We start from the raw sequence: 26,299 nt of genomic DNA, 5'->3' as shown, positions 1-26,299 counted from the left end.
AGGCAAGCAGTATCTATTTTATTCAGTGTAGTGGTCTGAAAATCTGTTTAGAAGCACTTCTCTTGATAGGTTTGATGTAAACTGTGGAGTGCAATCAACAGTAGTGTTTGCCAAAATTGACATATATTGACCCTCTTGTTGGTGGCCACCATTTTCATATCATCAGTGGTGATGATAAAGATAGGCCTTGGGGGCGGTGGAATAACTTAGATGCAGCATCTCTAAACTTTGGTTCTGGAGTCAGATCCAAACTTGCAGGACAGAGCACTGACGGCTTTAAGATAGGATGAACCAAAATAGCAGGTCCTAACCCCCCTCCTAAACTGGGATCTGGCTCTGAACTTCATGTTTATAGCACTATAAAAATATTAATGAATCTCCAATCTCAGCGGTATGAGATGCTAAATACTAAAAACTATATTCATCCTCACTCATGAATTAAAAGAAAATCATCATTGCTTAAACACTAAATGTTTTATTTAAATGATAACGTTCTTGCAATAATCCAGGCCATTATTAAAACCATATATATAATCTGGTTGCCAATCTGATATTCAACTCCCTTCTTGTCATTGTCACTAATGAATTTATATAGTCAACAGGCAGGAATACTATATGAAATAATGATTTATTAGCAAGATGGCAGACATAATCCGAAGACTCAAATGAAGAGAAGCTGTATTGAATTTTTATAGCAAGTATTCCTGAGAATACTTCAGCCACCATAACAGATCATGACTGTGTAATAAGCACAGAAGCCTGTTACTTACAATCACTGGTAGAATATAATAATAATTACCTCACTGGATGTGACCAATGTTCCATCTAATCTGTTATACAGACTCTGACATTTGGCCAATGTCTGCTTCAGAGAAAGGCATAACATCTGCCCCCTGATGCGTCTAACTGTGCATTTACTTTATCCTGTGGAGGACTGAAATACAGAATGACTGATAATCCTGAAATGCCCTGAAATAACAGTACAAGAAGTGATCGTTTTAGTAAGCGTAACTGCAGTTGCTGTTCTTATTCACTGTCTAATCTGTTTTTGAAATGGACAAATTCCTTGCTGCCATAACCTGTGTGGCTATAAATTCCACACGTTGGTTAATATGTTGCATAAAAGTGTGAACTGCTTAACCATTGTCCGTATTACCTGTTAATTACATAGGGTGACCTTTTATTTTTGAGTTGGGAAAAGCATAAATAATGGTGCCTAATCGGCCTTCTGTCTTCTATTTGTTATTTCATATACTTCTAAGAATATTTTCTTACTCTCCTGATTTCCAAACTGTATAGTTCCAGACTTTTTAATAGGTCCTTGTATGGAAGCATCTCTTCCCCATGGCTCTAATTGTTTTCGTTCTTCTTTTTGACCTTTCTGCTTTCTGCATCTCTCTTCTTGAGATGAACTTGAACATAATGTTCAGGCTGAGAATGAAACATTGTCTTATACGTCTCCTTTGTTAATATGCGGCCTGACATGTTATTCCCTTGTGACTGTTACAGTGCACTGAGCAGATGTTTTCACTGAGTTGTCCACAAGGCTCCTAGATCATTTTATTGAGAGGTTAAGTGTACTTCAGAACCCATTAGTGTGTACACGTCATTTAAATGGTTCCTTCCAATGTGCATTACCTTGCACTGAATTCCATGCATTTTGGAACAATGGAGACCAGGTCAATCTTGCTAGCATCAATTATGGTGCCAACTGTAATCCATTAAAGTTTGTGTGAGAGTTTGATTGCTGTCAGGCTATGCAGGCCAAATTAATCCCCGGAGCACTGTATTGAAGCCAGTAGTTACGCCAGGGGTGAATTTGTTGTCATGTCTCTAATGCTGGAACTTTTTCTGGAGTATGACTGACCTCTGCCTTAGATGCAGTCCTGAATCTCAGGACCAATCTGTTTCTCCCCCCCCCCCCCCATCCTCTCTCCAGCCTCCATTGAAGTCCTGCATACGTTACAACTGTTGTATAGCAGAGTTAGGGGATTCAGTTATAATGCCGTTGTCGCAATATTATGTGTAGGCAGGAACTGTTTCCCCACAATCAGGTTAAAGTGTTGGACAGTCCAAGACTTTACCCCAGGTACACATACATGGCTGCATACCATCCCTACTACTTGTAGTAATGATTAGGCCTTTAAATAACATGATTCATAGATTCTAGGACTGGAAGGGACCTTGAGAGGTCATAGAGTCCAGTCCCCTGCCCGCATGGCAGGACCAAATACTGTCTAGACCATCCCTGATAGACATTTATCTAACCTACCTACTCAATGACTTAAGCTATTTCCCTTTCCACCACTGACTGAATAGAGTTGGTTGACTTGCTTCTGTTTTTAGATGCTTCTCATCTGTAGACACCCCTCTTTGCCCATAACATGCGGGAATCCACACCGTTGAGAAATGTAGCTATGCTGATGTCAGTTTTCAGTGTAGACCAGCCGTTAGTGAAGCTCCTTTTACAGGCCACATCTACACTACAAAATTAAGTCAATCAGGGGTATGAAAAATCCACACCCCCATGTGACGTAGTTAAGCTGACCTAACCCCGGATGTAGACAGTGCTAGGTTGATGGAAGAATTCTTCCATCGACCTAGCTACCACCTGTCAGGGAGGTGGGTTAACTACAGTGATGAGAGAACCCTCCTGTTGCCATAGTGAGTGTTTACAGCGTTGCTGTAGTAGTTAAAGTGTAGGTGTAACCTTGGTCTTGCCCCTCAGAGCTCTTGTGTGAAGGTAAGGGAGAAGTAGGCAGCATCATAGCTGAAAACTGAACTGGAAGTGTGAAAATCACAACTTGGGAAAACTGCATAAGAATAATCAATTTTACTGTAAAACTTGGAATCTTTTACCATTTATCCTGGAATGGATGTTTGTAGAGCTTTTTAAAGGTGTAAAATGCTTATTTAGAACAATTACTCTATGTATTTCTGCTTTACAAGTAGCTGGTCAAAATCTAAAACCCAATTCCATGGAAAAGAAACCGACGTGGTGAACCTATCACTGAAGAGCGCTGGTAATAACTTTTGTTGCTTAGGTGCACATGGCTTGAGTGAATGTTTGTAAGTGGGGGTACGAAGGGGGTCTGTCTTAACTCTCGGGTGTGGGGGGGGAATAATTTCTCAGCTAGTAAAAGCCTTCAAGATATAAAGTTAAATGAAAAGATTGTGAGCACATTGGGGCAGGGACCCTCTTAATTTGTGCTCAGTACATCACTGAGTGCATAACTGGGTGCTCAATGGATATTAACAAGCATGGATTGAATATGAATACAGTGCAGTTGAGCTTTGCTCATCCCAGCAAATAAGAATATGGTTTCAATCAAGAGAAAAGCATTGTCAGCAAACAGGAGGCTTTGGCCAAAGGAAATACATTGAAATATTAGTCTTTTCTTTGTGGTATAAGCAGCTAACCAGGCTTATGTGGCTCCAAAAGAAATGCTGTCTCTGGATGTGTGTTCAGTTTACCCTGACCTCAAACTGGTTCACTTGGTGGGGTTTGAATGCAAGATAGTAACTTGAGCATCTCTTCCAAACTCCTATGAAATAATTTGATTCTATGTGGAAAGGGGCAGTCGTGCTTGAACTAGCGGTGCTGCCGCACCCCTGGCTTGAAATAGAAATAACAACACCAAATACATGGTTTCCATGGCTTCCAGCATCCGTACCCCCACTATAAAAATTGTTCCAGCATCCCTGGAAAGGGGAGATGGCTGGATCTTGCTGTTGATAAATCTGTATTGTTGCTCTTTGTTAAATGGATAACCTTCTCTGAGTGCGAAATTGCACCCAGTTTCCCTCACAGCTGTTAAAAAGCTGCCTTCCAAGGAGAGGCTGGGATGAGATGCTGGGGGGGATAGTACAGTGGCTTTATAAGCATTGAGTGTTTAATATCTACTAGACTCCCTGGAACCATAGCTTCATATCCTGGCAGGGTTGATTCTGCTCTTCCTTCTTCTGTACCGGGACATTGAGTTACATGTTGCTAAATATGGCTCATTTAGATGAGACCTTTAAAAATAAGGTCCTGTCTAATCTGTGTAAACACTAAGGGCTTAATCCTGTAAACAGTTAGGCACGTGAGTAACCTTTACTCTTGCAAGTAGTTCCCAGGATTGGGTGCTTGCAGGATTCAGTACTAAAGATCCTGTGGCAGTTTGCGTAAGAGTCTGCTCTGGTATGTCCTTTGCTAACATTTCTTCTCCCTCCCACTTTTGTGAAAGGTGCCGATTGGTTGTCAACTTCCCCTCTAACTCCAGATGAGGTTGTATAGAGTGGTAGTGGCTGCATGTGATGCTGATAGAGACGACCAGAGCTATAGAATTGTAAAATAGAGTGTAACATGGATATCACACTTATCTAATATAAAATGAACTTGTGCTTGCTTTCACATGGAATACTCAATGTAATTGAGGTAAATTTAAATTTGCTTATATGTATTGCATACATATTCTAGACAGAGAATGTAAGACACTTAGGGCTAGGAAGATTCTTATGGCCCTGATCCTGCAATAACATCTCCATGGGTGGATTCTGGCACGCATGTGGTTCCATTTGAAGTTGTTGTGGTGGGGTGCGCTGTGCAAGGGTCTACTATAAAGATCCAATTGTGAATGGGATCTAAGACTATAAGAATTGTTCATTCCCTGGGGCATCTGGCATTGGCCACTGTTGGAAGACAGGATACTGGGCTAGGTGGATCTTTGGTCTGACCCAATATGGCAGTTGTAATTATCTACACCTCTAGTGAGGCACAATTTTAAAATGGCAATGTGATTGACAGTAATGTTGCACAGGATTACTAGTGTAAAGTGCCTTTGGGGGTGAAAGTTGCTATGTAAATATTTTAAAATATGTGTAATTTGAAACCTCATGCTTTAGGGATTAAGCCGATCTCTGTTAGGTCTCATCCTGATCTAACACAAAGGACAGATTATCCCACATTTGCCTAGAGCGGGGATGTTTCATCTTCCTCTGAAGCATCTGGTACTGACCACTGTCAGTCAGGACACTGGACTAGAGGAGTTTGGGTGTGATCCTGTCTAGTAATACCTGTGTTCCTAACTCTAATTTAAGATGTCATCTGGGATGAAAATCTGATTTATTTGTACTGTATTTATGGTATTCCTATGGTACATATCACGCTGGTATTGAAGCACTATATACTGCTATCACTTGTCTACTCTCTGGCCAGAGACTGGCTGCTGTGTTTTGTTGTGAATTTATTCCTAGCTGTATAAAAAAGGGCCCGACGCTGTGCTGTTACACCGGTGGAAATGCTGAATAACTCTATCCATTTCCGTGGAGTAACCCCGGCTTTACGCTGGCATTTCTGAGATTGGCATTTGCCCCAAGGACTTTGTGGGTACCAGCAAATTCAAGAGGCAAGGTGGGTGAGGTAACATCTTTTATTGCTCCGGCTTCTGCTGGGGAGAGGAGACGCGACACTGAGCTCTTCTCCAGGAACTTCAGACACTTATTTCCCTGACCCGAGAACGGTGGCAGGGGAGACCCAAGCAGAGTGGGATGTGATGCTGCAGGAGGGAAGGCACCAAGGGTTAAGCAGGCTCCCATCTGGGGCAAAGAGAGTGACAGGGCCCCCAGCGCCACTCTCCTTGAACTCAATGGCACAAAGTGCTCCCCCATTGACTCCAATGGGGGCGGGGTGGGAAGGAACGCCTCACTCCCATCTCCCTCCCTCCATTTTTTTTTTTTTTTGCGCAGGCGCAGTGGCGTGAGGAAGCAAGCCGTGCGGAAAACGAGTCATTCTAGCGCAGCGCGTGCGCAGTGAGGCCGGGAGGCTGGCGGCCCAGGGCGTTGGGAGCGAGCGCTCCGCTCTCCCTTCCCTTCCCCCCGTCCCCGGCCGGAGTGCGCCTGCGCCGGGCTTGGCGGCGGTGTGAGAGGGAGCGGGGAGAGCGGAGCCGCCACAGAGCGCGAGAGAGCGCGAGGGGGAGGGGGCGCCGCGCTGCCGCCGCCGCTGAGGGGAGCCAGGAGGGGAGCCGCAGCCCGGAGCAGGGGCCCCGAGGGATGGTGTCCGCCGCCGCCGCGAGGGGAGGCAGCTCCTGGCACTAGGGCACAGGCCGGGGCGCGGGGGGGCCGGCGCGGCGCAGCATGGTCCGGGAAACCAGGCACCTCTGGGTGGGCAACTTACCGGAGAACGTGCGCGAGGAGAAGATCATCGAGCACTTCAAGCGGTGAGTGACCGGGGGGGGGGCCCTAATTCGGGGGGGGGGGGCGCAAGGGGGTTTCTCCGCCAGGCTCTGCGCGCGCTGCGCCCCCAGTGTATGAACTGGGGGGGATCTGCGTGTGGCTCCCCCCCTTCCTGGCCACGGGGCTGTTAAGGGAGGGGGCACGGTCTGTGCATGCCCCCCCCCCCCAAAAATAGCCCAAGCAGCTTGGAGAAAACAGGATCTTCTATGGCTTCCCCTCACCCAGCGTGGAGCCAGCGGTGAAGGGATGGGAAAATCTGTCTCAGGGTATCATAGCAACTCCTGCGGATACTCACCCCCATGGACTGTGTGTGGAAATCGCTCTGATCCCAGGCGGGAAGGGGTGTGTGTGTGTGTGTGTGTGGGGGGGGTGGGTTGTGGGTGTCCGAGGAGAACAAAAATATCTCTACGCGTCCCTGCACCGCGGTGAAGATCTTTGTGGTCTCCTGTAAGATAAAATCCTGGAGGTTTATACTGCGGAAGGAGCTTCCTGGAGAAATATTGGAGCCTCGCAGAGCAGGAGCAAAAACACCCAAGGATGGAAAAGCCAGGTGAAAAGAGGGAATTCGCTATTTTCTACGTGGATTGGATATTTTGTGAGGTACAATGTATTGGAAACAATTTTTAACCTCAGAGGCTGGTCATCTTCCTTCTTGGTGCCATGGTTTTAAAAATCCTTTCTCAGTGTTGAAATGAAGAGGGTTTTTGTTTTACATTTTTTTTCTTCATATCAACCCATTCCATAACTGAAGGTAGCTGGATGCCTTGCACTCAGGTGTGAGCAAGTGACTGTAACCACCGTGCATCTTTGGTTAGATGCTTTATAATGAAATTAACTAAGAGGTTTGTAAAGTGAATGGTGGGAACTTAAGTGCTTGGAAATACAAAGGTGAAACTGAAGATCACAGAAATGCTTGAAGAAGCCAACTCCCAGTGGATCCTTTCACTAAGAAACAGTGTTCTGGAATGTATAATACTGGAGCGTGGACTGGTTTTGTTTTAGAGAGACAAGGTGGGTGAGGTAATACCTTTTATTGGACCAGCTTCTGTTGGTGAAAGAGTCAAGCTTACACAGAGCTCTTCAGAGCTGGTATTGTTTTTTACATTTATAAATTCTATATTCTCTCGCTATATATATATTCTATAACCCCAATCACATAGGCCATAATGGAACAGTAGTTTGCATGCTTTTATATTTGTCCTCCCCTCTTCATATTTTTCTCTTAAAATATCAAAGTTTAAAAAAAAGGTTTGTGTTCATCTGTCTGGTCTTAGTGGTATTTAACCAAATATTTTGTTTTACCTGTTTTGAGGGATTACATTTAGTGGGTGGAAGATTAAACAGCGCTTTTTGGAAATGTGGTCATCATAAGGTTAACAAACTGCACTAGAACCTTGTTAAAAGATTAATAAGGAAAAAAGAAATAAGTTCTAGATGTGCATTATAAATAGCCAGGATTGGGTCTAGTCTCACACTCCAAAAGGGTTCTTAAACTTCTTTTTAATCTTTCTTACTACTGCTTAGTGTAGGAATATTATAGAGCGTCCTTAATAGTGAGTCACCATGGGAAAAATAGACTTGGTTACTAACACATGAGGAGCTTGGACAGGGAAATGGAAGAAGGAGCAGGAGAGCTGCCCTATGGCTTTTTTAATGGAAGATGATTGATTATTTTCATTGTTGCTTGATCTAAGATATTAAATCTTCATCTTGGAAGCGTGCATGTCTGCATGTAAAGCAGGGTTTGTGAATAGTAAGCTCATTCATAACCACTTAAACTAGGCATAGTGTGTGTGTGTGTGTGTGCGCGTGCGCCTATTTGTAATCAGTCCCCCATTATTTTAAACTAGGAAGTGAATAAAGCAAGAGATTGTGATTTGAATCAGGAATTAGGCAGGGTTATTTAGTAAGAAGAGTTAGCTGGGCTTTCCGCACTTGCTACCCTTAAAATCCTTGTATATGAAATATTTCATTTATAGGAGAATGAGCAGATTTAATGCATATTGCTGGAGTGGATATATGTAAAATGATTTGTGTTTAGTATTTTGCTCTCAATCATCTTCCCTATAAGGGATGTCTGTCTTGTCATTGCACTGTTTTCAGTGGTTGGGAAATTCACATGCACAAATGTGCAAACACGTGCATTGCAGCATTTGCTGATCAGTGACATGCTGCTAGCCTTGTCCCTTGGCAGCTCTGTCTATCCGAGAGAGCATTTGCATGCTTTTTGGTGTGTCCCTTTTATAGTGCAGAGGCAGGGAAAGGGAAGGAGGAAACATTCAAAGAGATTTCTTTTCAAGTGGTGGATGGTGCAGCGGTCTGGCTTGTGTGAATGACTTTCTAAAATGGCGGCTAGGACTCAGTTTATGTGGGAAAGAGCAGAGCAGATCTCCTACTGCACAGAAGGAGGTGGGGAAACTGCAAAAGGAGGCAGCAGCAGGAGCTGCGTAGCAAGAGGCTTCGCTAGGCTCCCTGATCATAACTGCATTTAGTTGCAAGACTTACTTTTATTTTCCTTTGCACATCTTAGACTGTCAAGAAATGAGTAGAGTTCATGTTGTGTGTGTACGAAGATGTGATCTATAAAGGAATCCCTTCAGGTCTTTTTAGGCACCAACTAGATGGTTTGGTAGAGGTTCATTCCGGATATATTCATACTTGCATAGTGTTCAAATTTGGATTGTATGAAGAGTGTAAATTGTGTGATAGGCTGGGGCAGAAAATGAATCGGAAATGGTTTAAAACTAAATACGAGCATGTTAGTTACTCAGAGCAGGGAGGAAATTCAGCCATACAGATCTGTTAACATTGCATGAAACTAAAGGAAACAACCCTTCTCTGCCTCTGGAACCCTGATCATTAATTAGGTTGATAATATTAATCAGACGTTCATATTCCTATGATTAAGGCTTACACACAGAACATTTACTTTTCTCATCATGGTAGTGAGAGTCTGTATTAAGCATAATTTTAGTTATGTTGGTGATCAGGGAATATATAAACATTTGGGTTACTCTAGAGTATATACTCTAAAACTCTTAGATCCAAGCATGATTGAATTTAAATAGCAAAGATGAGGAGTACTCAAATGAAATTGAAAATTTGGCATTCTGGTATTTTTCCTTTTTTCACATGACATTTTTAAAGCATGAAAAAGTTGCCATGGTACTGTTGCTTAGAGATGGATCAGGAAAATGGCAGGATCTGAATTGTTAATTGCTTTTTTTTGTTTTTACCTTTCTGAATTTTGATCAGTGGTTTTGGAAGGAAATGCACATCGCTTAGGCAAAACCTTTCATTTCTGCACAACTTGAGTTTTCTTTACAATTTAGATTTTTAGCTGGTTCTTAAAAACAAAAATCCCACTCCCAAACCGTGCATTTATATACGTGTACACACACTCCAAATCAGTAATAGGGGTGTGAAAATCTCAACATTTGGTCACTGATATAGGTATTAATTTAATATTTTTATTTAATACTTTACATTGTTTTGAGCTGTTCTTAGCTTTCTAAATTACTAAATATGTGTTGCTTAAAATGGTTAAGTACGTATCTGTTGAACGAAGTTTCGGTTAGCAGCGGGATCATCAAGGGTACTGTATGTGCACAATAGAGCAAGCCTTTCTTTGTATGTTGGTTAGTTGAGTGGGGGAAGGGACAAGTTACCCAATAATTGTATTGCAGTCTTGTTTTATTGTGGCAGGAGCTTAGCTCTGCTGGACATATACATATGAAAGGCAGCTGCCTGAGCTTGGATATGTAATGTATAAGGAAAGACTAGCTCTTTAGTTTGGAGCTCTTTTCAGATTTAGCTGATCTTGGCTAAATCAAGTTCCCACCCATCCCCCAGTCTGAGAACAGGAAAGATATGCAAAGAAGCTGACCAAGCAGTATTACAAAGTTGTAGTTACAGAAGCAGAAAAGAGAATTTGTCAAAAATATATCATTACAATAAATGCTAGATACAGCCAAGGAATAGTCTATGTCAGTTATATATATAATTTCTGTGTACCAATATTTATACTAGTTTTTCCAGTTGTTACCTGTAAAATATATTGCCTTGTCCATATATAAGCATATGTGTAAATTAAATCTTTTGCAATTACACTCTCGTGCTAAATATTTATTTTCAATACTGTACTGTAACTGAAATGGCTGGTTTTAAGAAGAAAACTGTTACACCCTTTAAGACACAGTAAGTGTACTGAATGGGAGAGACTTTCATTTTTATTAATTGTAACTTAGGGAAATTTGCTCACTTTGGTTTGCAGTCTTTCTTCATATTTTGGGAGAGGTTTATCTAGGCATAAATATAAGTGCTTTGTAGCAGCAGTTTCTTCCAATATTTTATCTATACTGCTCTTTTAAAATTCAGTTTTCTTTTGCATAAATTGAAGCGATATTCTTTGGTGGTAAATGCTTGTCTTAAATTGGAGGAGAATAGCGGAGTTGTCAAGAATTGTGACTGATGGTTGACTTCTGTGCACAGGGTGTCTTTAAAAATCATTTTTCAAAGCATATTTCTGTCTTGCTGTTTTGAAGAGGTTGCTGATAAATTACCATTTGCGAATTTAAAAATATTTGGGCCAGCTTATGTGTGCGCACACTGTATTTGTGTCGTTTTCATGTAGGCTTCAAAATATACAATTACTGACTGATTACATTTCGTTTTCCATTGTATCTCAGATCTTTAAACTCTTGCAAGGCTTTAAACTAGCACAGGAAATCAGGGAAGCTTGTTCTTAAAATAGTATATTTCATGCTATGATCTCTGATGCTGGAATTCAGTCTTCATTAAAACAGAATATTTATGAGTGAAGGCGTTTCTTCATTGCAATAATTAAAATGAACCCAGATTATTATACTCTTGAATGGTAGAAAAAAATCATTCACCATTACTGAAACAGATGCCCAGCAGCTTGCAGAACAAGGAGACTAAATATAGTAACATTTGTCTATAGCACAAATGCCACTCTTCCATACTTTCCCCCTGTTTTTTCCCTTTGGTTATCCAAAGACCTGTTGCTTTGCCTCAACTATTTGCATTTTAAATGGAAAAGACCAATGAGACTCTTTAAATCATTAGGAGTCATGTAATTTTGATATGCAAACTTTTTTATTGTGTGGGAAATATTAGCCTGTGCAGTGGGAAGATGTTCTCCGAGCCAATATGTTGAGTTTAAAGAAACGCAAATACTATTTTAAATTTTAGTTCTTAAAGTTACAGCTTAAAAAAGGCCTAATGCAAATATTTTACATAACTGTTAATGTTGTTCTAAGCCCGTTTTAGAAACCTTGTGTTCTTTGGCTTCAGGTTGTCTTAACTTCACGTTGAGGGCAAGGTGGAAATAGAATCTATTATTTAACAATTTATATACTTTGAAATATGGTTACACTTTGAAGAGTCAGTCTGTAAAAGGGGCATTGTGGAGATTCCGTGTTTTTCATTTACTTCCATATCTCATTTTGCTCAGTTTACAAAAAATTAAATAAATAAATTTTCTAACGGCAAATAGTGCAAACTCATTCTAGCGTTGTAACATAAAGTCAGGTTGTGTGCTTTATGGCTTATGAGTTGCCACTGGTAAATAAAGATTATACAGCTGAAGTTGGTCAACACTTCTGTGAATGGTGTAAGGGGCAGAATAGAATCCAGTGTGGTCTCCCAATAGCTGTATTGGCTCTGTACTGCTAACCAGAGCAAACTTTGCTTTGTCAGAATGCCAAGCAGATACGATCTGGAATGTGTACAGGGATCAGAACTGTTGAGTAAGAAACTACCATTATTTTTAACACCGATGCTTTTCTGAATGTAGCATTGGCAGTCTTTGTCATTGATTTAAATGAGAACAGGATTGGGCCAATAATAATAGTAATAGTTTTCCTAGTAAAATTCTCCAACCATGAAACCAAAGTACTATGTTCCCAGGTCTGCAAAACAAGTTTTGTTACTTATAATTAGCAATGGTACTTTGGTACATCAGTTCAAATGTAAACATAAAGATGACCTCACTAAATCAACTATATAGTCAAAATAAAAACTGACTATTCCTGTCCAGGCTTAATATTTGGGGAGAACTTTTTTTATAAAAAAGGGTCATAGTGAATTCTGATTATGTTCTCTTATTTTGAATGAAATAACATGGAATTTTGTGGCTTATTTTTAACTTCAAACAAGTAAAAGTGCTTTCGTATTTCATTAACAATCCCCACATCAGCAGTGGAACTTGTGAGTGGTTTATGGCTATATTTCCTTGTTGAAAGCAGCCATTAAGCATAGTTTAAAATATGCTTCAGCACTTACTTTAAAGGTGGGCTTTCTTGGGGTGCAGGAAGGGAGGAATAAAGCTAAAGGTAAGGATGTATTTTATTACGGTAGTGCCTAGAGTATCTGATCAATATCAGGGCCCACTTTTGCTGAGCACTGTACATAAGCATAGTAAGACAGTCCCAAATACAAAGAATTTAAAATATAGATAGAGAAGATGGAGAAAAAAGTGGGAGAGAGGAAATAGTATTCCCATTTTTCAAGTGAGGAGCTGAGAGATTAAATGACTTCCCAAGATCACTCAGGAAACCTCTGGCGTACAGGAATTGAACCCAGCTCTCATGAGTCTCAGTCCAGTGCCTTAAACCACAAGACCTACTTTTCTCAAATAGGTTTTTCCCATTGCTAAGGCTATGTCGCAGAATTTATGTGGCTCACAGGTATGAATAAAGAACCCCCCAAGCGACATAAGTCACACTGATGTAAGTGGTGGTGTGGATAGCGCTATGTCAGCGGGAGAGCTTCTCCCGCCAATATAGCTTCTGCCGCTCACATAGGTGATTTTATTATGCCGAGGAGAGAGTTGTCTCCCATCAGCATAACGCATCTTTGCCAGATGTGCTGCCGCGGTGTATGTGCCGTAAGTGTTGAATGAAGCCTCATTTGAATATATCCATGAGGCAGTGTTACTGGTGCCAGTGGAATTTCTCCTGTTTCTTTATCATTTTGACTTAATCTCCTAAACTTCTCCTGCTGTGCATCTGTTCCTAACTAAGCTTGATCCCCTGAAGGCCATGAGCACTAATTTCTAAATATCCTTTTAGGTTTCTGTGATGGAGTTGCTAGGCATATTGTCAAGCGGTTCTGTCTGGAACCACCCACTTCTTCCCCAAGACTTAGTCATTTCAGGGATGCTCTTCAATAGCTTATGATCTGTGAATCTTTCAGCTGCTTCAGACTTTATTCCTCATATATAGGTGAGGGGTTGCAGCTTGTTGAGACCAAACTTTGGTTTGGGAAACTCCTGTATATTTCTGTTAGCAAGAAACTCATGGAAAAACTGCAAAAAGAACACACATCTTGACTGAGCTTCCATTAAGCATTTTTATATCGTTAGCTGTATAAGAAAGATGAAGTGGTGTCACTGTACTACAATTTTCTGTAATCTGGTGAGCCTTTTTAATATCTTCAGTGAAGTATTTTCACAGATCCTTGTTACATTTGATTTGATTTAGAATAGCTTCTGTTATCACTGCAAGGGCTACTTCTAAGTGATGTCATATTTTAGTATTTCTGTGATTCCTTCCAGCTCCCTTTGATGTTGTTATAAAGTAATCCCATGTTTCCATAATGTTTCCCGTAACAGCTTTTCAGACAGATTGTGCTATTATTGATGCTTTATTGTGTAAGTTCTTGGTTTATTCAAAAACTAAGCACCATACACACCTCTTTTGGTGACATTTTTGAAGTAACTGTTTAGACCAGTGTTCTTCACTGCAAGACCATGAGCCAGTGGCAGCTCCCATGGACCATAAGTGTGGCTCCCTGTCGATCGCAATCTCCATCTCCGGTGACACAGTGGGGCTGCAGCTAAGGCAGGCTCCCTGGCCCCACGCCGCTCCCGGAAGTGGCCAGCAAGCCCCCGTGGCCGTGGGGGGCAAAGGGGCGAGCAGAGGTCTCCATGCACTGCTCCTGCCTGCAAACACCGCCCCTACAGCTTCCATCGGCTGGGAACGGGGAACTGTGGCCAATGGGAATTGCGGGGGCGGCGCCTGCAGAGAGAGGCAGTGCGCAGAGCCCTTGGCCTCTTCCAGGAGCGGCGTGGGGCTGGGGCTGCCCGAAGTAAGTGCCGCCCCCTTCAATAGGCAGGTTCTGAATAGCTCTTCCACCACCCAACCTTTAGCCTCCTGGAGCCAGGCCTCCATATCCCCTCCTGCACCCCAAACCCCTGCCCCAGCCCTTCCCACAGCCCATAACCCCTCCTACACCCCATACTCCCTCCTGGAGCCAAACACTCTGCCGTAGCCTGAAGTCCCCTCCTGCACCAAACTCCCTCCCAGAACTTGCACCCCTTATCCTCTCCGGCACCCCAAGCCTCCGCCCTGAGCCCCCTCCCAGAGCCAGCCCTCCATGTCCCCTCCTGCACTCCAAGCAGTATTACCAATAATGGTAATATTAACATATCAACCAACAAAGATCTCTGACTGCTCAATCGTCTGTGTCAGGTTGATGTGGTTCTCACACTGAAGGTTTTTTGCCAAAGTAGGCCCCGCTTCAAAAATAGTGAAGAGCACTGGTTTAGATCATATTAACTGCTAAATTTTGGTTCCGTTGGGATAATTGTTGGACTCTGATTCCATTTGGATCCTTTCTTAAATATTTATTATCATGCTGATTTGTGTTTATGGAGATGATTTCATAATAATTTTGAGTGTCTTGGGAGATGCACAGATATTAAATCCATTCCTCAGCTTAAGATAGTGGAATATTATTTACTTGAAAGTTTTAATGTTGCAATGTAAACAGAATCCTGATGCCATGTCATTTTACATGCAATGTAAACTCATGTAAAGCTCTTTCACACTTACACCGACCTCCTTTTCAGGTCTGGGAAACTTACTCCGTGACACAGATACAAGTGTCACAGTGTCCTACAACCTGGAACAGACTGTTTAGCATAAGTGGCATCCATCAAGGGTTGAGATGAGTATATATCCATATAGCTGTAGCGCCTTCATGTTTTGCCAGCAACCCAGGACTGGCTTAATTAAATTCACTTCCAAAGTAGAAATAATCAGTTTAAAAAGATTATTCCCTGGTGAATCCTTGAGGAAGTGGGGAAATGTCAGAACAAAGTTGTACAGATATTTGTCCCTTCTCCACTATCTTTCAGCACTGTAGTGAAGAGCAGATTGCTTGGTTCAAGGAGGAGGAGTTTGGAACTGAGACATTCAGAAACTGCCTTGTGACGCTAGTGCTGTGTTGGTTGAGTTCTGTTTTGCTACCAAGTGCCCACTAGCAAAAGCTGTCTTATTGGTTATTTAGTGCATTCTTCATTGGAGGGAGATTAATTGTGAGCTTTCATGGTGTTCTCGGATGACAATAATTGAAGAAAAAGGAAAATATTTAAACAGTGAACTAAGGAATAAATTAGAAAATATAATTATTTAATCACTGTAATCTGATTTGTTTAGCCACCTCTTCAGCATGCCAATTTAAAACTCTTGGGAAACATGATGCTGAAGCTGGGAAATCAAATATTGTGCAACTGGTTAATGGCTTACATTCCCAAGATCTTTGTAGTGTGTTGGTCATTGTAAATGGGTAGCTTTAGACAAAGGTTACTATTTTGTAAACTGAACTAACAAATAGCTTGCCTGTCATCTTTAAAACCTAATGATCATACTGCGATAATACTGGGACTACAAAAGTGTTTCACCTCCCTGTTTGTTTGAAGTATTCTCAATCTTCTGTGGGTGGTTATCAATAATATTGGGCTCCCCCAGTCTGACTAAAACTTCATTAATGCTGTTTTACAGTGATGTTTTAGGGTGGAGTGAGTGCTTTACTTAATGTGCTAATTGTGTCACAGCTTCAATATTTTGATGGTTTTTATTCAATCTACTGTACTCTATAATTGCAGCACATGCTATATAAAAGAATGTAATGAAGGAATAAAAATGTAAACTTTTAAAGAGACCTGTCCATGTAACAAATCAAAACAATAGTGGTCCTTAAAAACACAACCCAACATTAAAGTCTTACTCATAGACTTCAAGAAAGGACCATCATGATCATCTAGCTCGTCTGACCTGCACATTGCAGGCCATAGAACCTCACCCACCCACTCCTGTAATAGACCCATAACCTCTGTCTGAGTTACTGAAGTCCTCAAATCATGGTTTAAAGACCTCAAATAACAGAGAATCCACCATTTACTAATTTAAATCTGCAGGTGACCTCCAGGATTTCTGCCAATCTGACCTGGAGGAAAATTCCTTCCCGACCCCAAATATGGCAATCAGTTAGACCCTGAGCATGTGGGCAAGACCCAACAGCCAGACATCTGGGAAAGAATTCTGTAGTGTCCCATCACTGACCATTGTAGATATTTGCTTCTTTTTAAAGAATAAACTCCCATGTACCGAAGTATAAAGGACAACTGGAAACTAACCTGGTAACAGAATAAGATCGTTAATATGAAGACAGTGTATATGAACTAATCTGAAACCTATTTCATAAAACAGAACTCTTGGAAATGCACTTTGTTGTGTAAAATTATATTGTAGGCTTCTGCTATCCTTTTCTCAGACTCCTACATTACCAAGGACCCAACTCTTCAATGTCAACCTAAAGGTATGTTGTGACCTGGCCCAAGCCGGGGAAGCTAATAATTCAACCAGTGGACCAAGTTTGGTGATGAATCCTGGTCATGTGCCACCTGAGGCACGGTGTGCATACACTGAGAAGAGTGGGGAATCATGAAAATATTTAGTGTGCTTGAATTGGAAAAGTGTTTCTTTATTCTCTTAAAAACTAGCTACAAAAGCTCACCATATAAGCAATATAGACTTTCGTATGATCTAAGTGCCTTCATCAACTATATTAGCTTCTGTTTAAAGATCTAAACTTTTGTGTTAAAGACAAAGGAAACTATGCTTTTGTTCGCATTTTTTTTTAAAAGGAACAGTATAACGAAGAGAACTTTAAACCATTTCAAAGCCAGAAGATTAAATAGTGGCAGAGCTGTTTTGGCAGAATAATAATTGATCTCCAGCATCATCATCTACTACACCAAGTGGGTTTACTTCCCTATACCCATAGCTGGAGACAGTACCAAATTGGTTGTAGGGACCTCTTGTCCATGAGTTTGGGAGGATGATGGTAGGCATATAAAGTACATAATTGGAAGTCAGATCTGGATGCCAACCGGGTTTTTGTCATTTAGTATTATGGGTATCTAATAAGTTCTCCTTTTTGAAATGGATCCTCCTTTAGCTACTTCAAAAAGCACCGGTGATTTCAAATTTCATTTAGTATATGTTGGCTTTGGAGTGGTGTGAATTTGAGTGAGAGATCCATTCCCTCTAGATAGGTAAAAGTATATAGCTTCCAATCAAACATGAGATTGAGCTAATATTAATGTCTCCAACGCAGGGTGGATAAAAAGAATTTAGGAAAAATGACTGTATTTGAATCAACATAATATTTTAATTCAAATTTTTTTTATGTATGTGTTACTGTTTTTCTGTTCTATAGTTATAAATGACAAACATGGATGTTTTGTACTAGATTATAGTTTGTAGAATTTCAGATTTTACATAATATTTTCCTAAGACGTTTCAGATTTAAACTGCTCATCCATGCTACAAAGGACATGTAAAAGTCCTCATTAACTTCCTTACTGTGAGACCAGCACCAACTCAAACAAAATTGATAGGCAACTAGCCTGTATTATATTGGCAATCTACCTTCTGATTGAATATTCATAAGTCAGTATAGCCTGGTTAAAGTATTTCAGCTTTCCTCCTCCTCCACCTGGGTTTGCAGTTTGTAGTCAATGGGACTTGCTTTTAAGTCACAGGTTGTTTTGACAATCCTACTTAAATAGGCTCATAATCACATATTTAGATGGGATTTCCAAAACCACCTAGCACACAGTGGCTGTGAACTGAGAAAGAATTTAAGTTTCAGGGTGATAGGGGAAGTTTTCCTCTTTGAACTGAAAATAGTGAAATTTCAGGAGTAGATGAACTTCCAGAATTCATGACTATGCCTGCAAGTCCTGTGATTCGTTGCAGCTCTTCCTACTTAAGAAATGGCACAGAGGCTACCAAACTATCTTGGTTACAAGGCAGTTGGTTGATAACTTTTCCTATAAAGACCACTTTACAAAGATAACAGGAATGGATAGTCTCTCATCACCAATGAGCAGTTGCTGGGAAGAAACTATTTTAATAGGTCCATGTGAAATCTTCCCTATAGCTAGGGCCCTACCAAATCCAGGGTCCATTTTGGTCAATTTCATGGCCATAGGATTTTAAAAATAGTCAATTTCATGTAAGAATTTCAGTTACTGCAAGCAGATGCACTAGATAACCCTTGAAATCCAACCTGGGTTCTGATTTTCTTCTCATAGGCAAATTACTGCTGAATGTTCGATCTGAGTTTGGTTGGGGCGTGCCAAAAGCTGCCATTTTGATAATCTATCTCTGAGAATTACAATGAAGATTCACTTGTTTGGGTTGGTATAAATGATGACTGAGAAGTTAACTTCCTACCTATTTGGGTTTCTCCAAGTTCTCTGATATCCGCGCAGACACCTCATCTGTTTTGAAATTTTATGCTGTAGTTTAGTTTAGTCTCGGAGTTCAGCAAAATTTTTAGCAAACATTACTAAAGTGGTGAACCACCAAGCACCAAGGTTAATAAAGCCTTAGCACAAAGCATACTTGAAATACTGTGCTGCGTGGGTGGGGAAAATGTTATTATAACTGTGTTCTTTCCTCGGTCTACTACTGAATGGATGTAAACCCACTTGGCTGGAGGTCTTGGAGAATCAAACTTACCAGATAGGGAATGCAGCAATGAAAACTTAATTATGATGCACTGTGTCTTTAAATGTAATTCAGACAAATCCTAGCATACACTACCAAAAGGAAAAATTAAGTTATGGAAGATTGTTTTTATTTAGAAGATGTTTTATGCACATTACTGATTTAAACTTCTGTAGAGTACATTCCGAATTTACACAGAAATGAAACCACCACTGAATGTGATGGCTCTTTTTCTGGTACGCAGAATTGCAGTGCTACTCAGCTGCTTGAGTTAGAAAGTAAGGAATAATGTATCTCTTTGAGATTACAGGGCCAATTCAAGTTGATAATCTAATGGTAAAAATTAGAATAAAGCCAATAGACCTCTAATCCTAAGGGCTTGTCTACAATGGCAATTAACAGCGCTGCAGCTTTCTTGCTCAGGGGTGTGACCCCCCCGCCCCCGCGCAGCAAGTTGTAGTGCTGTAAAGCGCCAGTGTAAGCAGTGCCCCAGCGCTGGGAGCTACGCCCCTCGCTGAGGTGTGGTTTTTTGTTTGTTTGTTCGTTTTTGGTTTTTGTTTTAAGAGCACTGGGAGAGTGCGCCGCGATCACACAAGGCATGGTAAAGCGCTTTAGCATTGCCAGTGTAGACTGAAGCCCTAAGAGAAATTCCTTGGAATTGTCAGGCCTTGTCTGCATGCAGTTATACTGGTATAACTTAGGATGTGATTTTATTTATTTATTTATTTATTTATTTATTTATTTTCTTCTCTGACGTGTATATACTGCTAAAACCTCTTGTTTGGGTGCAGTTATACTGGTATTGTTTATTCCCTTTACTGTACGGGAATAGCTGTATGGTATATAGCACCTTTTATACAGATACAAGTGTCTTTAGTAGGGGATTGTACTGCTTTAACTATACTTGTGTAGTTAAAACAGTACAACTTTTGCGTGTAGACAAGCTCTTAGTTACCACACAGTCAAAACTTTGGTTTTACCCCCGCAGCATTAGTGTTCTGAATCTATTGTGAATTCAGTAAAAATTCTGAAACAATAGAATTGCAATTATACAAGTAATGATCTATCACATTATCAAACTAAATATAACAAAGTGTAAGGGTACGTGCAAATGTGGGTGCTAAAAGAACTCCTTGTTTGTGTTACTTGTTAGCTTTAAAAGTTTTGATACAAACTTAAATTAATCCTGCCTTTTTTTAAAAAAGGCACACATTAATGGAGTTTGCTTCAAAGCCTCTTCACTTCAAGTCATATTGCAGTATTTCCAAGAATGCTTTGTGTTCAGTCTTGATCAGCCTTTCCTCACATGTGAATCACTACTCCACTGGAAATGTTTAGTGGCTCAGAGTGGGGTTGTGTGCATGTGTATGCCTGAAGAGCCATGCTATATTTTCTGTGTGTGCTAAGAACAGTACACTGAAGCAATGGGGGCCAGAGCTGGGAGTGGGGCGGGGCAGGGTGGTGCTCCCTCCCTGCCTCCTTATGGGGGCTGGCCCGGGCTGTGTCCCCCTACTGGGTTGTGTCCCAAAGTTTGGGGACCACTGGACTAGATGATCACAGTGGTCCCTTCTGGCCTAAAAGTCTGAGTCTATGGAAAGTAGTTACTTTGCATCTGCAGTAACAACTCCATTTACTCCTACTGTTTGTTCTAACACTCATCTTTCTCCTCTTCCCTCTCCTGAAAAAAGCCCTAGCTTAACAATTAACTTCCAAACTTTAATTTATTAATAGTGGCGAATGGCCTAATAGTAAAACTCTGCACGGAAAGATTAGAATAGCTTTTTAAAATTGGTAGGACAGCACCCCTTCAGTTCTTGGGGGTTGGACATAAGTGAATGTCTGTTCACTCAATCATGGGGCTTGTCTTCACGTACAGCGCTACAGCAGTGCCATTGTAGCACTTTAGTGAAGATATTATTCCACCTCTCTGTAAAGCAGTAGCTATGTTGATGGGAAAAGCTCTCTTGTCGAAATAATTCTGTCTACACGGGGGGGGAGAGGTTAGGTTGGTATAACTACGTCGCTCGGGTCTGGATTTTTCATGCCCCTGAGCGACATAGTTATACCGATATAGGTCTGTGGTGTAGACCAGCCTTCTGCTTTTTCTGATGTTACAGGTTTTTCAGGGACTCCCGCCTCTCTATCTTAGTGGTTTTAGGGGTGGTAGCCTGAGGCTAATCATCATGGCTGTCTAGGGCACGGGTCTCAAAACACGTGACCTGCGAGCCGAGTTATTTCCTGCGGCCCGCCATAGGTGCTGACTCCACCAGCAGCCAAGCTCCCCTCCCCTGCCCAGCGCGCCGTGTCCCTGCTCCTCTGCCTACCTCCCAGCGCTTCCTGCTGCCAAACAGATGTTTGGCGGTGCTTAGGACTTTCCAGGAGGAAAGGGGGAGGAACAGGGACACGGCGCGCTCAGGGGTTGGGGCTGGGGTGGGGATTTGGGGAAGGGGTTGGAATAAGGGCAGGGAGGGGGCGGGGACTTTGGGGAAGTGTATGTGCTGGTTCTTCTGGGTTTGGAAGGGTGGTTTTCTTTCTCCTCTCTGGGGATGTGGCTAAGGCCATGAACCACAGGTAACTTATTTGGTAAAAATCCTACTTTCAACTTTTATAATGCTTTTTATCTGAAAGTCGCAAAGCACTTTACAAAGCTAAATAAGTAGTAGTATCTCCATTTTACAGATGGAGAAGTTGCAGTACATAGACATTACATGACTTTCCCAAGGTCATGTAGTGGAAGATTGAAATTAAACCACCTACTTGCTGCTCTTAACTACTCATTTAGAGTGCCTGTTCTAAAAATATACTAATTACTGATTAACACATTTATATCGTGGCTTTTTGGGGGAAGAGGAATCCTGAAACTTCACTATCACAAGATTATTACTTAAATATATTGAGCCAAGTTTTGCTTTTGGATGCATGTACAACTTTGCTTAGCGTTTCACATGTGTATAATGGAGGGCAGTGAGTACAGAGGCCCATCCCTGTTTGCTCAATTGCATATTCTCGCTGCCTTGGATTCTTCCATCAAAGCAAATTGCCTTTATGTATGGCATAGCAAGATGTCCTGGCTCTTAAAGAACTATGTTCCTTTTCCCCACACCACCATGTAAATTAATAGATCAAACAGTGTCAAAACATTCTGTTCTACCCATACACTTGATCATTTTACTTCCCTTCTGTATAATCATATTTCTAAAAGCTTTCCACCCCATCAAGAAGATGACTTTGTAACAGAAGTAAAACTAAAATTCTGTACTCACTGCCCTCCATTATACACATGTGAAACGCTAATCAAAGTTGTACATGCATCCAAAAGCAAAACTTGGCGCAATATATTTAAGTAAAACTAAAATCTTTCATGTGCTGACTTTGCAGTGTTCCTAATGCATGTCCTGAAATGATACGTTAAATGAGAATTGCAAAGCAAAAATGAAAACAAAGTTCAGCAAAGATTTACTGTGTAGGGTGTCAGAAGTATTTAGCACGTCATTCTTGGATAACCCAGGTACAAAAAGTATCATTGACTGTCTGTGCTGTTGTTTTGTTTTTTAAATCTTCCATCAGTGCACCTCTGCTGGTGATGTGCTAGTGTGGACAGGGCACAGGTGTTTCCACTGACATGATGGTAAAAACACGTGTGCCCCCGGCTCCTTAGCATGCCTACTGTTGATAGTCAAAATTGAAATTTCCCATAGAAAACAACCCCCAAACAACCAACCATTGATAGCCATGGTGTCAATAAGGTTACAGAATGACACATTCTGAGACAGTTCAAGCTGAAAATGAAAACAGAAGAAATGGATGACTTGCCCATCTGGCCTAATACAGGACTTTGCTAAATTTCTCCTCTGGCTCTACGCAACCATTATATGCCCCATGAGCACTTTGGGAAGAGTGCATGTGGCTAATTAGCTAGGCTAAGATAAAAGTGGGGAAGCTATATTTAAAAATTGAATTGGTCACATAAATCACCTTAATGGTTTTCATAAACTGATTCTTTAACTGTTGCTACTGTTGAAGTTGAGGGCTCCCTGAAGCATCATGCTTGCTGGGAGAAGAACAACTAGCGAGAACACCCTCAAGAACAGCTGTTTTTTGCTAAGGGCTGACAGCGTGGATTGATTTAAATCAGGGAAATTTAAATAATTTAAATCACCACATTGAAAGCCTTGATTTAAATAATTGATTTTAATTAACTTTTCCATTTGTACTTAATTCCTAAAGAAAGATGCATTCTCATTGGGCGAGATAAGCATTACAACTAAGAACCTTCACATTATATTTGGTACATCTTTTTACTACCTAGGAGAGTACACTATAAGTATATATTTAAGCAATTATATAGTTTAATGTTTTCAGCTTCTATCTATTTTTCATTTTTAGTATGTTAGAAAATGGTGGTGAATATATTGCTTATTTACTAGATTAACTTTTTGCTCGTGATTTGTTTCAAGCTGCATTAGGATGGTAACTGGAATTTATATGCTTTGTATGTTTAAACAAAATTTATTTTTATTGAACAAAATAAGCCCTCAATATAGTACATGAGCTATTGTGCCAATTGATAGTTTGACCTCAAAAGTTGGATGTTTTCCCCCTGATTCTTTCTTCATATAGAAAAGTAGCCTTTAACTCAAAGCTTTTTTGATAGAAGCTCATGGACTTACGGACTTATTTTTTTGTTTAAATGTTTTAAGTGTTTATAAGTAGTTTAGGCCTTATATTTTGTATTAAATTCAGATTTCATTTTAAGCAAGTTTATTTGCAAAACAAGTTTATTATAACTTAACAAAATAAAAATCAATTTAAATAAAAGTTTTTCTTTATTTAAATAATCATTAATATTTATCCACCCTGGCGGCTGGAAGCTCAATAAAAGCCTCTGTAAATAAATTTTGGAGAAGCAGAGCTGGAAGAATATTGCTATCCAGAAGCGGTGCTACTGGAAAACAGTAGGAGTGGGATAATTAAAGCACTTTTCTGAATCATTGCCTTCAGACTGTCTGTTCCCATAGTAAAATCAGGATGCTAGTGTTCCCATGATGTCAGTAGCTTTAATTCTTGCATGGTGTGCTGATGAAACTAATATAGAATTTCTCAAACTTTTTGCGTAGTGTGAACTGGATCTAAAGAGAACTCTCCCATTCATAATCATGCAGACCACCTCCCCTCTCACTCACAATTGCTTTAACATCCCTATGGCATCTACAGCTGCTTCCAGGGAAAAGTAATATTAGAAAAGCATTTGATGTATATATTTAGCTGTCTTTAATGTGATGTACCATCTTGGAAACATGGAAAGCCAGCACCATGAGACAAGTCTGCTCTACAGAACCAGTCAGCAAGTACTCCATAAATTATTGGTGGCCTCTGTTACCTTTACGTTAAACCTAGTGCTTTAATTTTACACCCCCAAGTTTCTCTTTACAAGGTGTTGGTCCAGAAATCAGCTCCACTTTGGACTTGGTGTTGAGAAAGATACAGTATTTGGATCAGTGGTATAAACTGGCCTTGCTGGTTGCTTGCCTCTTAACATCTATATTTATTTTACAGGAATGTCTTAACATCATTTCAATCCTGCAGTATTTTGTTAAATTTCAAAAGAAAATAAAAGCTTGTACAGTAGATCAAATCAAGGATATCAAAGGGTATCATTTGATAATTGTAGTAAGCAGAAATGGTTACATTAAAGATATTTTCAACATTTCCAAAGTAGTCAGATTAATCTTGAAGGGACAGCAGCATGAATGAGGTTAGCAGTCTGCTACAAGTAGTCATTAGATCAAGCTATTTTTGTTGTTTCTGCAGTGCCAAGAACCAATATAGAACCATATCCAAAGGTCATTGAATTCAATGGAAAGTCACCTATTGACTTCAGTGGACTTTGGATCAGGCCTGTAGTAATTAAAATTTGGATAGAGATGTTTATAGTAGATACTGCTCTTGGCTTCTTTTAAGTTCAGCTACTTGGCGGGTTCAGCAGCCCTATGTAAGTTTCTGTATTTGTAAATCAGCGTTTGAGTTATAATTTAACAAATTAGAACAGTTTCGGAGGTTGTTTTGAGTGGCAGTGCAGTAATGATTAGCAGCTGAGTTCATCAGGTTACCTTTCTTTGAATGTTTATTTGAACTTGGCTTGAAATGTACTTTTTAGTGGATGTAGTGAATTCAGTTTTGTATCTCTGATAATGTAGACAGAATTGAATTGTTAAAATTGATATATTTGCAAGCTTGGGAACATATTTCTGATTAACTTGTTGGTTTTTTCCCCCTTGTGAATGAAAATGCCATGATAATATTTTTCACCACCTGGCTCAATTTGAAGTAAAGCAGAAAACAAATTTTAGGCCTGATATTTAAAATGGAAAATTTTGGATTTCCATTTGTTCAAAGCCAGATAAGCATATTTCATTACATTTCCAAAATATCTGATAGCGTGTACTGTAGCTATTCACCAGCTATTAACATTGAAGGAGTTGCACAGCTAAAACCAACCACCTTAATTTGGGGTTCTCTGAAAATTGAAAAGTTGGCGTTTGTGTGGTGCAAAGAAATGTAAAATATCCTGTTGGTCTAATGAAAGTGCCAACTAAAGTTTTATGCAGGCTTTAACTGTAAAACTCAGCAGTCAGTCCTTTTGTATTTAATAACCCGCACTTTTTATTTATAACATCAGACCGTTTTCAGGTTGTTTAGGGTAAGATTACCAATTATGAATATGCCCTGAAGCATTAATTTGGAGACCAAGGGAAAGCTGATTCTAGCAGGAAAAGAACTCTTAACCTCTTCCTTCTGAAATTACGTAAAAGGAGATGTCCCAATGTAAAAATGTAGAGGTATTTTGTTGGACTGTTTTTTCTACCAGGCTAATGGAAACTGCATAATGGTACTTATCTTTATATAGTGTTGTCTGTAGAGTTCTGCGCAATACTTTGCGTATAGAGGCTTAATAGGGAAGGAGCTCTCTAGGAAGGGGTTCGACTCTTAAACCTAGAAGAACCAGTGGGACAGACTTATGGCTTATGTGGGCCAACACCTTGGGCAACCTCCAGTGGTCAGAGAAGCTTCAAGCAAAGTAACAAAGAGATAACGACTTATATTTTCCCATTTTTCTTTTGGTTTAACCTGGTTAAGTGTTGTAGTCCAGTGAATTCCCTCCTTTTTTACCATTTTCCTTCCTTTTTTACCATTTTCAACTTTTCCACTTTTTTTTTTTTTTAGTCACCTTGATTATTTTAGCGTTCTTGTTTTCT

At 40.4% G+C, this 26,299-nt stretch overlaps 1 protein-coding gene across 5 annotated transcripts in view; it reads left to right on the top strand.

Annotated features, from left to right (window-relative positions):
* Positions 1-5,972: 5,972 nt before the first annotated feature.
* SPEN (spen family transcriptional repressor) overlaps positions 5,973-26,299 on the top strand; it is a 94,458-nt gene continuing 74,131 nt past the window's right edge. For 4 of the 5 annotated variants that reach the window (XM_065574979.1, XM_065574974.1, XM_065574975.1 and 1 more), the window contains exon 1: positions 5,973-6,200. In XM_065574979.1, coding sequence (XP_065431051.1) covers positions 6,118-6,200 — 83 coding nt within the window. In that variant the 5' untranslated portion in view covers positions 5,973-6,117. Of the gene's footprint in view, positions 6,201-6,450; positions 7,228-26,299 lie in introns of those variants that run through there. The other variant, XM_065574976.1, reaches the window with a different exon arrangement.

Source organism: Chrysemys picta, chromosome 21 (genome assembly GCF_011386835.1).
Source record: "Chrysemys picta bellii isolate R12L10 chromosome 21, ASM1138683v2, whole genome shotgun sequence".
In the NCBI taxonomy this organism is placed as follows: domain Eukaryota; kingdom Metazoa; phylum Chordata; order Testudines; family Emydidae; genus Chrysemys; species Chrysemys picta.
This window is presented reverse-complemented; position numbering and strand designations above follow the sequence as displayed.